The sequence below is a fragment of the Equus przewalskii genome, chromosome 2 (assembly GCF_037783145.1).
Source record: "Equus przewalskii isolate Varuska chromosome 2, EquPr2, whole genome shotgun sequence".
In the NCBI taxonomy this organism is placed as follows: Eukaryota; Metazoa; Chordata; class Mammalia; order Perissodactyla; family Equidae; genus Equus; species Equus przewalskii.
In genome coordinates, this window is record NC_091832.1 from 46207097 (window position 1) to 46221768 (window position 14672).

General features: G+C 51.8%; 1 protein-coding gene across 1 annotated transcript; it reads left to right on the forward strand.

Moving 5' to 3' along the window:
* Positions 1-508: 508 nt before the first annotated feature.
* C2H1orf174 (chromosome 2 C1orf174 homolog) lies at positions 509-11918 on the forward strand. The gene is made up of 4 exons (XM_008516680.2): positions 509-654; positions 7635-7745; positions 10288-10743; positions 11285-11918. Exons 1-4 carry the CDS (start codon positions 640-642, stop codon positions 11393-11395), a joined length of 693 nt encoding a protein of 230 aa, XP_008514902.1. The 5' UTR covers positions 509-639; the 3' UTR covers positions 11396-11918.
* The last annotated feature ends 2754 nt before the right edge of the window (positions 11919-14672 follow it).

Below are 14672 nucleotides of genomic sequence, written 5' to 3' on the forward strand. Positions count from 1 at the left end.
CTGAGCTAACATCCTTGCCAATCTTCCTCTATTTTGTATGAGGAACGCTGCCACAGCATGGCTTAATGAGCACTGCATTGGTCCGTGCCCAGGCTCCGAACCAGCGAACCCTGGGGTGCCGAAGCAGAGCGCATGAACTTAGTTCCACTGGGCCGGCCCCTGCCTTCTCTTTAGAAATGCACCCCTGGGTAATCTGGTGGAGCCCTGCAATTAGACTGCACATGGGGTTTTGCTTTTGGCAGAGTGAAGGCTGGGCCTGGGGAAGTAGCCTCTCCTGCAAGCGCGAAAGAGACCACCGCGGACAGTCCCTTCCCGCCCACCTCCAGACGCGTGGCCTGGGACCGCAAGGAAAGTGCCCCTCACAAACATGGCCGCCGCCCCTCTTAAACGTGGCCGCCACAGAGGCCGCGAGGGAAGTGCCCCTCACAAACATGGCCGTATGTCCCGCCCTCTACGTAAAGCGCCCGCTTTGTTGGGTCACGTGCCGGCGACGCCGGACTGTGATTGGCCAACCCTCTGGGGACGTCAGACGCCGCGGCGTGGGCCGAGGAGTGCCGGTTGCAGCTCTGCTGGAAAGTGTTGGGCCGGGTGCAGGGGCTCGGCGGCGGCGCGGGGGGCGGCAGCGCGCCGCTCACACTCATGAGGAGCCGGAAGGTGAGGGGCCGAGGCCGGGGGGGAGGTGCGCCAGAGGGGCGCCGGCTTTCTGGGGAGCTGAGGAGGAGCCACGGACTCCTCGGGCCGAGGGGCGGCCTCTGCCTGGGCCTCACCCCGTGTTGGCTGGGGGTTGGGGGGGGGGGTCCCCTGGACCACGCCCCCGGGGAGGAGGTCCCGGGTCACGCCCCTGGGAAGGGGGGCCCATTACTTCCGGGACTGGAGGGCTCCCAGGTTACGTCCGGGGCTGGGGCCGCCCCCAGGTTACGCCCCGGGATGGGGGGCCGACCCCAGGTTACGTCCCGGGCTGGGGGTCTCTTTCCAGACCTGGTCTGGACTCCCGGCTTCCCAGTGCTGCCAAGCCGGGCGTTAGTATCATTCCGCCGCCCCCACCCAGGCCCGAGGTCGCTCAGCACGCCGCCTGAGCTTGGCGCCAGTTCCCTCGTGCTAGGTGGGGGGATGAGGGGGGGGTCCCCGCAGAAGGCGATGAGGAGCGAGGGGGGGCGCCCGTTCCTGGTCCTGGGTAGCCGGCGAGGGGTGTGAACCAGCGGGGGGACTGGGACACCAGCACCCCCTGCCCAGGGAGGGTCGCTGTGGCTGTGGGCCAGGCTCATGGCCTCCGGGGAGATGGGAGCTGCACCCGCGCTCTCGGGGTTTGCTCAGAAGGAGTGAATGTCCGCTCCTCTGCTCGCACTCTTTGCAGCTCTGAAGCTGTGTGTCTCCCATGGACGGCGGGTGCTTGGGTGTCCCTGGGGTGGTCGTGGGTTTTTTCCCCAGCCTGACATCTCTGCCTTTTGACTGACTTGTTTAGCCTGTTCACATGCAGTGTTATTGACATAGTTGGATGCACATATGCCGTTTTATATTTCGTTTTCTTTATATATGTCTCTGTTCTCCTGTTCCTTGTTTCAGTGGATTCAAGTGAATATTTTCTAGTATAGCATTTTAATTTAATGACTTTTTTCACTATTTTTTTTAGAAGAGTTTTTTCCAGTGTTTGCTCTAGGTTTAACCTATACATCGGAACTTAGTGGAATCAGCTTCAGATTTGTGCTAGCTTAATTCCAGAGATACAGAAATGTCACTCCTATATAGCTCTATTCCCTTTACCTTTTTTTTTTTTTTGAGGAAGGTTAGCCCTGAGCTAACATCTGCCAATCCTCCTCTTTTTGCTGAGGAAGACTGGCCCTGAGCTCACATCCGTGCCCATCTTCCTCTCCTTTATATGTGGGACGCCTACCACAGCACGGCTTGCCCAGTGGTGCCATGTCCACACCTGGGATCCGAACCGGCGAACCCTGGGCCACCAAAGCAGAACGTGCGCACTTAACCACTGCACCACCAGGCCGGCCCCTTTACCTACCTTTTTGATGTGTTGTAAATATTACATTTATCATTGTTAGAAACCCAGTAATTCCTTGTCATGATCACTTTACCATGTGTAGTCATTGCCTTAGACCAGTTCAGCTTTGCTCCCTCTGCTGGACTGCTTTGTGGTGCTATTGGCAAATCGAGCACATTGTGGATACCTTCTATCCATGTCATTGTATACAGTTCACAGAAGGAGATAACGTTTGGGAAACTGTTTTCTGTAAGGGCATGGTTACCTTTACTCGTGCTCTCTTTTTATCTGTGGATTTGAATTACCATCAGGTGTCACTTGCTTTCAACCTAAAGAACTTCCTTTTAAGGTGGGTCTGCTGGCAACAAATTATCTGTTTTCGTTTATCTGGAAGTGTCTATCTTGCCTTCATTTTTGAAGGCTAGCTTTGCTGAATATAGGATTCTTTGTTGGCAGTTTGATTCTTTGAGAACTTTGAATATGTGTGAACATCTCCACTGTGGTCTGGCCTCCATCGCTTCTGCTGTGAGGTCACTGGTTTATCTGTTGGGCCCCCTGGTGAGCGGGGAGTCATCTCCCTCTTGCTTTCAAGATTTTCCCCTCGTCTCAGCATTTGTACAGTGGTGTCCATTTGTGGATTTCTTTACCTTCATCGTAGTTGGAGTCCAGTTCTGTGAGATTCCTGGATGTGAAGGTAGTTGTGTTTCAGTAAATTTGGGGAGTTTTCAGCCATTATTTCTTTGCATGTTTTTTCTCTGCTTTCCTCTCTGGTACTCCCATTACACGCATGTTGGTACACTTAATGGTAACCCACATTTCTCTAAGACTCGTCATTTTTCTTCCTTCTTCTCTGTCTCTTCTTCAGCTTGTGTAACCTATCAGTCTATCTTCAGGTTTCCTTGATCTTTCTGCTGCCAGTTCATGTCTGCCGTTGGGCCCCCCAGTGAATGTTTTGTTTCAGTTATTATACTTTTCAACTCCAGATCTCCATTTGGCTGTTTTTTAAATAATTTCTGTATTTTTATTGATATTCTTTATTTGATGCAACATTGTCATCAGAGCTTTACTTTTTTTTTTTAATTTTTGGGGTTTTTTTTGAGGAAGATTAGCCCTGAGATAACATCCCCCGCCAATCCTTCTCTTTTTTTGCTCACGAAGAGTGGCCCTGAGCTAACGTCGTGCCCATCTTCATCTACTTTGTATGTGGGACGCCTGCCACAGCATGGTGTGCCAAGCGGTATGTAGGACTACACCTGGGACCCGAACTGGCAAACCCTGGGCCATCGAAGCAGAAGGTGCCAACTTAACTGCTGCGCCACCAGGCTGGCCCCTGATCTTTACTTCTTTAATTGTGGTTTCTTTTAGCTCTTGAACATGTTTATAATGGCTTCTTTGAAGTCTTTTTTTGGTAAATCCAAATCTGGTTCCTCTCACAGGCAGTTCTCTTACCTGCTTTCATTCTGGTGTATGGGTCTGCTTTCCTGTTTCCTTGCATGCTTTGTAAGTTTTGTTAAAGAGGGACATTTTAAGTGATCTATTGTAGCAACTCTGGGTATGGGTCCTGTCCCGTCCGTCCCCCAGTTGTTGTTGTTAATACGCTTGGTTAATTGTGTCACGACTGGGTGGATTACTCTAGTGCAGTCTGTTCCTCTCCCACAGCGTGCCGCTCTGATGGTGCTCCTGGGGCAGCGTTCGGTGCGCCCTTAGTCACCCAGGGAGGACAGTGGTTTTAGGAAGGCCCTCTTCCTCTCTTTCTCTGACCGCACCCAGCTGTTAAGCTCCATTATTGCCAGCTGATTACTCAGTTGTTTTCAACAATGACCTGGGGCATAAATTGCTCTACAAACGAATCCAATCACGGTCTGGCTTCTTTAAAGGAGTGGTTTCTAAGGTCAGTGTTTGATCTGTGTTCTGACCCCAGGAGGGCTTCTCCGCTGTGTTAGTCCCTGGCACTCTCCAGCAGACTAGCTGTCCTACTGTTTATCTTGATTTTCCTCCCCACTGCCTTTGACCACAACCTCTGCTGTTCCTGAGAGCTCCCTCAGGCACAAACTTCTCCACACTCCCTGCAAATAGAGTCAGTTCCTTGGGAAGAGATTCAGAGCTCTCTGTGTTGATGCCGCCTCTCCCCCAGGCAAAATCTCTGAACCAGAGTTCTGTAGCTGGGGACAGTGACATACTTCCGTGTGACACTCCTGCTCTAGGAGCTGTGTGCTCAGGGGAGGGTGACGCTGGGCAGCAGCCTGAGGTCCGTTCAGCTGGCCTCTCCTAGCCTCGAACCACCGCCTCACAAGCAGGGGCCGGGGTGACGGCCCCAGTAGAGCCTGTTCCACGCGTGGGGTCTGGGCAGAAGGGCCACCCCCGACCACACTCAGGACTGCCTCACTACAGACAGGACGAGGGCACAATGAGAAGCACCGTCCTCCTGCTCTCCGGGGCAGAAAGCCCTCCCAGAGTCGGGGGGGGGGGAGGCGCCGTGTGTTCCTGTCTGTGGCCTCCCGAGCTCAGATACCACAGCTCGCGCCTTTGTTCTGAATTTGTGTAGGTGTTCTTGAGCAACCCTTTCTTCATTTGCCGTAGGACCATTGCCAGTCTTTCAGTGGTGGTGTTGACTGTGTAGGGGGGAGGAAGACATTTCCTCTACCCGCTGTGGGTTCTTCTGGCCGGAGAATGAATTAAATTCACATGAAACAGAACAACAGGAGAAAATTAAACAAAGCCTGATAACATGCATACATGGGAGAGGCTCAGGCAACCGGAGCAACTCACCAAAATGGCTGAAGCCACCACCTTAAATATCATCTTCAGCTAAAGACAAAGGAGGATGTTGGGGGTGGGGGGAGTCAGTTACAGGAGGTTACCAGACAAGCACAATAAACAAGAGTAAGGTTATTATTGCAGATTTAAGTCCTTGCCTTCCACATTGATTAAGAGTTCCTAGAAATAAGGTCATCCCCCCTTCTTCCTGGTACAGAGGAGGAGACACCTTTACAGATGGAGATTTCCTTTACAATGTAAATGTCTCTTAACAAAGAGTAAGTAAATTCTACTTTTCAGTTTCTTTCCCGTCTGCAGATTTTAAAAGTAATCAGGCCAAAATATTCCTCATGCCAAAGAGACATATTTTGGGGTGGGTGGCCAATTCCAGTCCCCCACAACTGCACTTTACCAGTGTCCCTGGGAGGGGATCAGCAGAGCTCCTCACGCTGTAGTTTGCTCTTTTCCTGCCCTTTTTGGGAATCCGTATTTTTGTCTTTGACGTCCGAGTTTTTAAGCAGTCTCTTGGACGGAAGAAGACCTTGATCATGGAAAGTTTTTTATTTGGGGATGTTTACGTGCAAGCAACCAGGTTGCCCAGGTGAAGAGCGACAACTCTCCAAGTTAGAAGAAATATACTAGATTCTTGACATTTTGGAGCTGGCACCTTGAGATAGTTTTACCCATGATTAAACTAAAGCCAAAATGCTACCAGATTAGCCTCTTGCAAATCTAGAGTGGACGACAGGTGGCCTGCTCAGGTTTCTTTGACAACCACAGCTCCCAGGCCTCAGCCCAGGCCTACCGAGTTACCTCTGCAGAGGGGCCTGCACCCTGGGACTTCAGAACCACACTTCAGAGATTATGGTGGGAAGCATCTGGAGCACGCTGCCCCTAGAGAAGGAGCTGGCCAGGCTAGAAGCACAGAGCTGGGAGGGCAGGCTCCGGGTTCAGTCCCTCTGCAAGCAGTGCAGCACTCCTGCGGCCGGCTCTGGGAGCTCATATCTGGGGAGAGCCTTGGGGGACGAAGCAGGGAGAGAGGGACTTTGAGGCCAGACATCACTTGTGTCAACTCACGCAGTTCCCCACCACTCCGTCTTCACCCGAGGTGGGGGTGCTGCTCCTTTTCACGCTGTTCAGGTGCCGAGCACAGTGCCTGCTCCATCAGCACTCGGTGGTAGCGCAGCCGTCGTCATGCCAGTCCTCCCAAGAGAGCTGAGCACAGCCTGCACAAGCACGTCCATTCCCCACCATGGAAGGGACGGTGTTGGGGGGCACTGGGTGGGATTGTCCTGTCCCTCCCAGAGAGGCTCAGGAACCTCTAGGCTCAGATCCTTCGGTGTGAGATGATGCAAGCCCAGACCCAGGCACACCACGGCAGCAGGCCCTTTGCCTGGCCTGGCACATCTTGTTGGTACTGCATACAGCTGGGTGGGGTCTGCTCCTTCCACGGGTTGCTACATTTTCTTTCCCTCCTTTTTTTTTTTTTTTTGGTGAGGAAGATTCCCTCTGAGCTAACGTCTGTTGCCAGTCATCCTCTTTTTTTTGGTGAGGAAGCTTAGCCCTGAGCTAACATCTGTGCCAATCTTCATCTATTTTATGTGGAATGCTGCCACAGTGTGGCTTGACAAGTGGTGTAGGTCTGCGCCCCAGATCCAAACCCACAAACCCAGTCCCCTGAAACAGAGCTCACCTGACTTAACCACTATGCCATGGGGCCAGCCCCATCTTTCCCTCCCTTTTAAATGCTCTCCAGGAACTGCATGGTATCCTGCAACCTTGACGAGCTGCCCCCCTCCAGGGGCCTCTGAAGGCATCGCGGGCTGTGGGCTGCCCGTGGGGGTGGATGAGACGCCATTGCCAGCTTTCTAAACTAGCTGCTTTCCTTTTTGATTTCTCTTCTCTTATGTCGCGTGCAGTGCCCTTCATCCATCCACTCTGGGGCCCAGTTCCAGGGCCCGTCCTGACAGCTGTTGTCAAGCCTTTCACTTGCAATGCCCTACGTTACTCCCTCTCTTTATCACTCACTGTCATTAATTTTCAAGTTTTAAGTTAAGCTTTAAATCTATTATTTTCCAAGTGTATGTGGTATCTATTCTGGAACAGAAAAAGGAATTAGTGGAAAAACTGATGAAATTCAAATCCAAGCAGTCGTTTGGGTAACAGTGTTGTAGCAATGCTAATTTCTCAGTTTTGACTGATGTACTGTGGTGGTCTCACATTAGGGAAGCATACACGGGAACTCCCTGTACTATTTCTGAAAACCTAAAATTATTGCAAGTAAAATTATTTTAAGTTTTCTTATTTTTTATTAATTCCTTTCTTGTTATTAGAAGACTTTCCTTTGCGTTCAGAATAAATTTAGAGGGGGACCAGTTTGCAAATGTTAGGATTAGTCACATGGAGGTTAACTGCTTTAAACTGATAGAAGTAGGACTGTTCCCGCCTATAATTTGAAGGAGGGAGTTAGGAGCGCAAGAGTTGGCTTTTGTTTTTTCATGTTACCTTTTGCCAGAACTTAGACACCATAGAAAAGTTCAAGAACTTCTGAGAAAAGATACGTGCTGCTTATTCTAAATGCGATTGAAGTTGACTACTATCTATTAACTCATAAATGGAGGTTCCTAGAAATGTATAGGATAAGGGGGACAAATTGCCACAAGCTTCCAAGATCGTGGAGAGGGTAGATCTTGCATCTTAAACCCAAACAGAATTTTGTTTGAATTTGCACATTTAGGCCACAGGTATCTTTCCATAAAGATGATAAAACCATGGCAGGGGGAGGGACCCTCTTCACGTTTTTCTTTAGTTAGGAAATCTCCATCTCTCTGCCCATGTTCCTTTCACGAGAGCACCTTCTAACTGGCCTCTGGATCTGGTCTAGCTCACAGGTGGAGTGCGGTCCTCAGCGCGCCTAAGAGCCCGGAGTTGCTCAGCCAGGTTGGCCTCTGCTCAGGACGTCGACATCACCACGTCTGCCGGGACAGTATGTCAGGTGAGCCTCGTGACCACGAAGACCTTGTGAATCTTGATTGGCCTGTGCGTTTTTGTACAGGATTTTCACTCCGAGCTGCGTTGTGTTGGAAGAACGTTGAGTGTTGCTAAAGTACCAGAGGCACGTGTGTCCACGCATGCAGTGCTGTAACTGCTTTCAGAAAGCTGCGCTCTCCAGTCCAGGGCTTTGCTTTCCGTGTGTTGGCCCACAGGTGGGCGTGTGTCTTGGACCTGGTCTCCAGGTGTACCTTGCGGCCTTCTCCTTCCGGTGCAGTCTTCTGAGTGATGCTGGCGGTGCCCTGCTCTTCACCCCTGAAGGCTTTCAGAGAAGGGAAAGTGGGCTGGGAGAGGAGCCCTGGCTGCCGTTCAGCATGGTGCAGCTGTGGTGGCCGGGCAGGCCAAGCGCCCAAATTGGCTCGTGAAGTCCATTTGCTTCCTGGAGCCCCAGCCCAGGGGTGTGGTTGGGACTTGGTTTTACACCATCAACTAGCAGAGTTTCGCTCACAGTCTACTGCTCATTGCCGGGGTCCCGCCCCGGCGGAGTCCAGGTTCCTGAGGGATAGACGGCGTCGGCGCAATGAGGGGAAAATAAAGGGGACGTGAGACTTGTGTTGGTGTTAGCAAGTCCGACTTTACTGTGCACAAGTGTCGTTTATATATTTTTCAGGATTAGTACAGAAATAGTTCTACAAATATTCTCAGAGAGATAAGGAAGTAAAAAACGAGCACAAGAATATTTATTAGCATTCTGTTCTATAGAGCATAAGGTTAATGGTAGTCTTCTCCGCAATTAACTAGTGTTTGTTGTCTCTAAGCTAAAGGAGATAGGTACCTAGGCGTCTGTTGTAATTCATGGTAAAGTTAAATCAAAGAGAGAAGGTCCAGGCCTCCGGACAGGACAGCAGTCCGTCTGGTTGCATCCTGGTGGAGCCATCCCTGCCTCCCTCAATCATTTACGCCATTAGTGTAGATGGTTAATGGGAACAAAAGGCGACTCCAGGGTGTCTTATCCCCAGGGCTATCTGCCTTCTCAGCCGGGCAGTTGAACATCTTTACTTTTTCGCGCCCTTTAGGGGGTGGAAGCATTCCTTTGTCTTTTAGATTGTAGAGCTAACAGTCCCTTAAGTACACTGCCGGAGAAAGTATCATTTTGTTAGTAAAGTAAAGGGCTGAAAAGCTAAGCGAAACTATATATCTTCAGGAATAAAAAACAGAAATAAGTATAAACATAACCTTGCTAGGAAGCATGCATATAATTCAGAAAATATCAGGGCCGTTCTTCACCGAGGGGCATTCTTGCACCCCTCGGCCCTTCTGCTCATCAATTATTTATTATTTATTGCTTTTAGGAGAAAACCTCTATAACATTTTAACAGAAAGCAGAAGGTCAAGAATAATATATAGATACTTCTTGATCATCCAATTAACCAACAAACTTAGAAGGACGATGCATATGTATATTTAGACAAAGAACTGGAGGGAGAAGGAAACATTAACCAGACGGAGGCCATAAACCTGATTCGACATCTTATCTGGGCAGGATTCCTTTCTGCTTGTCTCAAATGGGACTGTGTGCTCCTCCATTAATTAACTGAAAAATATCTTGAAAGTTACCTGCAGGTGGTCACATTCTCTTACTATATCTAATTTTCCCAGGAGGTAGTGCCTCCCAAGCAGCCACCCAAAGGAGTGAAAACTGGAGCTTAAGAAAGGAAAAGGAATGAAGGGCAATTAGAAGCAGCACAGGTTTCAGAACTATGTGAGGGGCTGGCCAGTTATTCTTCACCAAGGGGCGACCCTGCACCCCTCAGCGTTAATCGGCTGGACCCTGTCAAACAGCCGATCAAATGATGTAGCCACGGCTCCCAGCAGCTCATTAAAACTGTGTTGGAGTCAGTTTTCCACATACTTGTTGAGCACCTACCCCATGCCATAAAGCAGAGATCCCTGCCTTCACGCAGCTTACATTCTAGCAGAAAGGAATGGAGCTGGATTCTTTTGTTAAAAATTTTTTTTTTAAGATTTTTTTATTTTTTTTCCTTTTTCTCCCCAAAGTCCGCCAGTACATAGTTGTATATTCTTCGTTGTGGGTCCTTCTAGTTGTGGCATGTGGGACGCTGCCTCAGCGTGGTTTGATAAGCAGTGCCATGTCCGCACCCAGGATTCGAACCAACGAAACACTGGGCCGCCTGCAGCGGAGCGCGGGAACCTAACCACTCGGCCATGGGGCCAGCCCCTTCTTTTGTCATAATTTTATCACTTGTCGTACATGCTTCTGAGTTCGCCTCAGGAAACACAGCTCCCCTGGGGAAACGGCAGGTGTGGGAGCCGTGCGGGGTGTGTCTAGCTCCACCCGCCGTGTGGGTCCTGTCCCTTTTGTGGGGGACCGTGAAATGGCACTATGGTAGGAGCGCTGGCTGCAGCGTCTCCATTGTTGAGACGTGAGCGGGCGCTCCAGCCTCTGGGCTTGAGACTTTCTGTGTGCTGTCCTCTTTGTCCTCCGAGATGTGTCTGGTTTCTCCTCATCTTTGTCTTCTTGACAGACTTCCTTGTCACACAAAGCCGCCGACAGGCGAACCTCCAAGAAGTTCAAGTATGACAGAGGTCATCTGGTGAAATCAGAGTTACAGAAGCTGGCCCCTAAGAGCGCCAGCGCCGCTGAAGCCAGAGCCCCTCCCGCGAGCGCCTGTGAAGCCGCGCCTCGGGGGGCTGCGGAGGACGGCGCGCAGTCTGCAGAGGAGGCGGCCGTTGCTGCGCAGCGCTGCCGGGGCGTGCGCGACGCCTGCTCGCCAGAGACTGCGGAGCTGGCCCTGCCGCAGCGCGGCGCCCCTTCAGGAGAGGAGTCCGCCAGCAGCCCCGCCGCGCGGGACGGGTCGGCGCCGGAGCCCCAGCCAGCGCAGACGCCCGCCCTGCAGATGGATAACAGCGTGTTTCTCGACGACGACAGCAATCAGCCGATGCCAGTGAGTCGCTTCTTCGGAAACGTGGAGCTCATGCAGGTAAGACCCGCGGCTGCTCCTCAGCTGCCCCACCCACGTCATGTGCTCCCCACTTACTGCATGTCAGTGTTGCTTTAATACCAAGTCAAATGCACAATCATAATTTTAACTCCGAAGGAGAAAACCAAACATTTGCTCATTTCGGGCACTCCTTCCCTCTCCCAAGCTGGGACTCGTTGCCATGGTGAGCGGCTACTGCAGGCCCTGTCTCTGCCCACAGCCCTCGGGTGGGGGTGGGTGTGGACAGGCTGTCCCTGGACCCTGTGCAGGGTTGTGAATCGTGCCTATGGTTTTGTGAATAGCTACCCCACGCTTGCTGGGCTCCTTTTGTCTTTAACCCGCTGCCTTTCCCTCAGTCGACCTGATAGGGAATGAACCGTCCTCAGGAGAGAGGTGCTCTGCCTCGGTCACTTCCCCGTCTGCAGGGGAGGGCCATCCTGCAGGACCCAGCCCTGGGAGAGGGCCGAACCACCCCCAGGCGCTAACACGGGGTCACGGTGACTGAAGCTGGCTGACTCACTGGATGTTTCCTTCCCCCAAGGACCTTCCACCGGCGTCTTCCTCGTGTCCCTCAATGAGCAGGCGAGAATTCAGGAAGATGCATTTCAGAGCCAAAGACGACGACGACGACGACGACGACGCGGAAATGTAGAGAATAAAGTATACACGACGATTTCTTTGCATATTCAGTATAGTTAACAGTTTGACAATTGAGCAGATTATGGGATTTGTATAAAATTTATCTCCAAGAGAACATATTCTGAATCAGACTTCAAAACTGACTCATGAAAGTCAGCAGTGCGGAACACCGGATACCTTTGGGGAGAGCGACACATGTGAACTAGTGATCTTTGAGAGTGGGTGTCAAGCTGCTGTCTCCACACGGAGCTATTTTCTCATGTCTGTACATATGTGATGATGGTGAGTACACTGAGGGGGCTTGGGGTTAAATGAGAGAGATCTTTGTAAAGAAAACTCTTCACTTAAGCTCTTTAGTTTTGAAAATATGCAAGTTTATTTTCCTTTATCAAAATTTGATCATTCTTGTGATTGATTTAATGCCAGTTCTTAAAGAACTCTTCTTTATTTCTGTATATGAAGCTAATGTTTACCTTATAAATTTTGCAAAATACATATGGGAAAGAAATAAAATATATTTTAAAAATATTTCTAAAGAAGTTATGTCCCCAAAGCTGTATTCCTTTCGAAAACGTTGGAGAGCGAGGGGAGAGAACAAGTGCGGTCGTGCCGTCTGCTTGTATGTCTGGGCCAGCCCATGTGCCTGCACACCAGCGGGGGGAGGCCCCGTGCGGCCCAAGAGTTAAGAGCAGAGCTGTGACCTTGAAGGGATGTGACCTCTGGTGTAGGTCTGGGATTTCTGAGACAGCAGAGGTGTTCCGCACACTCTTCGCCCCGTGGGGTGGGGAGGCTAGCCGTCGCGCGAGCGCCGCACTCTCCTCCGTGCTGTGGAGGGTCACAGGCACAGCGCCCCGCCAGAGACTGCACTGCCCAGTCCCCCTTGCTTCCAGGAGCGCCTGTGGTGCATTCTCGCCTGTGCACTGTGGAGAGCAGCACAGGTGTGCTCTGCATGCCTCTGACTGCCACCAGCTGCGTGCAGAGACCACACCGGGCCTAGGACTGGAGAGCGCGCAGGAGGAGGAGCATCCAGGAGGTGAGAGGGTCCAGGTGGGAGCCAGGTTCCCAGATGACCCGAAACAAGGAGGAAAGCTGCCTGCAAGGCAGCAGGACCGTGTTGCATCTCCCTGAGTGAGCAACAGAGTCTGACTGTTTACATGTTTCTGGTTTAGTTATAACAGCAGCTAGATGTACCCCATTCAACTGTGAAACACAGAAGTATTTTACGTAAGAGATAATTGGGGGCAAAATGCAGTTGAAGTGCCCTGTAAGGGATGTTTCAGCTCCCTGATGGCCCCACCTGCCCTGCCAGAAAGACTCTCCCCAGCCGGCGTTCTTTGCTTCCGATGGGATCATTTTCCCATTAGCAGCTGTGACCTTTGCCTACTCTGAATAATTTGGTGATTTATTGATCAGTGAACTACTCTATATTTAGTAATTTGAAAATGTTGCTTGTAAAAGCCTCTTGATAGCAGCCAGGGGAAATAATTTATAGCTTGAGATCACGCAGGAACGACCGTTAATCACTGCACCTGGACCCGTCGTGCTCGAGCTGCCTCAGTGTGGCAATTTTGTCTTCCCTGCACACTGTCCCCGGGGAGAAGCATCGTCCTGAATCCCAGCACACCTGCGGAAGAGACGCCAGGTTATGCTCCAGCAAAGTGGGAAATGAAAACTGTTCACTCCAAGGACGACCACCCTCCCTCACTCGAAGTTTCCAACCTGCACTGACGGGAGCGTCAGCGGGGAGACAGCCTCCCGTCTGCCGAGGCTTCTCAGCGGCGTCTGGGAAGGAGGCCGCGGCGTGTGCGGGCGCTTCCCTTCTACCCACCGAGAACGCGGCAGCTGCAGCAGCAGCGGGCTCCGCTGAATCAAAGCTCTGTCATTTCACATGGTAGTTGAAGAGTTTTTGAGGTGCAGAAAACTCCATGTGGCATCTCTGGTGTTGAGAAAGTGGCGGAGGTGGCAAATCTGTATCCGTGATGGTCACCCTCGACTGAGAGTGAAATGTCCCCAGGTGGAAACACTAGGTGAGGAGCCGCACAGGCTGTGGTGGTTCCGGAGCCTCGTGGAGCATCAGGAGACCCACTCTGTGCCCACAGTGCCAACAGCACAACAGAAACGTTACGCTGAGGCCAGTTCAGGATGACTGAGGACCAGCAATACAAAAGGAATGTAGGATAAGCCCTAAGGATGACATCCCAAAAAGCATATTAAAGTAGATGTTAAAATCACTCTAACTGTGGGTATTCCAATGATGCGTTCTGCCAGCATGTGAAGTGACTGCCTGACCTAGGCTACTGCCAGAGGCCGGGCTGCGCGACAGATGCACATTTTTAGAAGCACTCTGTAACATGGGTCTTCACGAAAGGACTAGAGTGCTTGAGCGGTACAGAATACGTGCATGCCCCCTGGAAGTCTACTCCCGCAGAGCTGAGGACCACAATAAGCTGTGGATGTCTTCCTCCCTCATGCAGGTCTGCATAGGGCCCCGAGCCCAGCCTCAGGCTCAACAATTCACAGAACACACAGGACTCAGGAGAGCCGTTATACTCACGGTCACCGTTTGTCTATGGAAAGGACACAGATTAAAGACAGCAGAGGGAAAAGGCGCATGGGGCAGAGTCCAGGAGAGACCCGTCACAGGCTTCAGGTGTCTCTCCCGTGGAGTCACATGGAGACGGCCATGATGGGGGACTACACGTGCGAAGTGTTGCAGCTGAGGAGGCTCCCCCGGGCCTCAGGGCCCAGCGTTTTATTGGGGGTCAGCTACGTAGGCATGGAGTGCCCATCTGAGGAACTTAGCTGCTCAGACTCCAGCCCCCAGGTCAGTAGAGAGAGGGGCCCAGTCCTCGGGCATACAAAGACACTCCTCTGCAGGAGCGTCCAAGGGCTCAGGGCACCCCCAGGAGGAGTCAAGGCAGCCCTGAAAACAGGCCTTTCTATGGAAGGGGCAGGGTTTAAGATGTAAGTCAGGCTCCCTCCCTAAAGCCCTTCCAGTGCTTCTAGGGCATCTGGAATTAAACCCACTCTTTGCCCTGGCCTCAGTTTGCAGTGCGGCCTGGAGTCTCACCTCGTGGACACCCCTCCCCCTCCTCACACCCTTCAGCCTGCCGCCCCTCCCAGGACTGACACACCTCCTCACCCTCAGCCCCTGAAGAGCCAGCTCCCTCCTGGGCCTCCCTTTGCTTACGCAGTCTCTGCCCGCGCTCTCCATCTCAGCACCCTCTGCCCCCTCGCAGCCCCATCAGAGGCTGGCTGCCTGGCTCCCTTCCTCCTGTAAGCTGCAGGAG

What these genes read in the sequence shown, in the direction of transcription:
- C2H1orf174 (XM_008516680.2), top strand. An exon ending in CTGCCGGGACAGTATGTCAG is followed by an intron (nt 7,746 to 10,287) that starts GTGAGCCTCGTG and finishes TCTTCTTGACAG; the next exon opens with ACTTCCTTGTCACACAAAGC. An exon ending in GAAACGTGGAGCTCATGCAG is followed by an intron (nt 10,744 to 11,284) that starts GTAAGACCCGCG and finishes CCTTCCCCCAAG; the next exon opens with GACCTTCCACCGGCGTCTTC.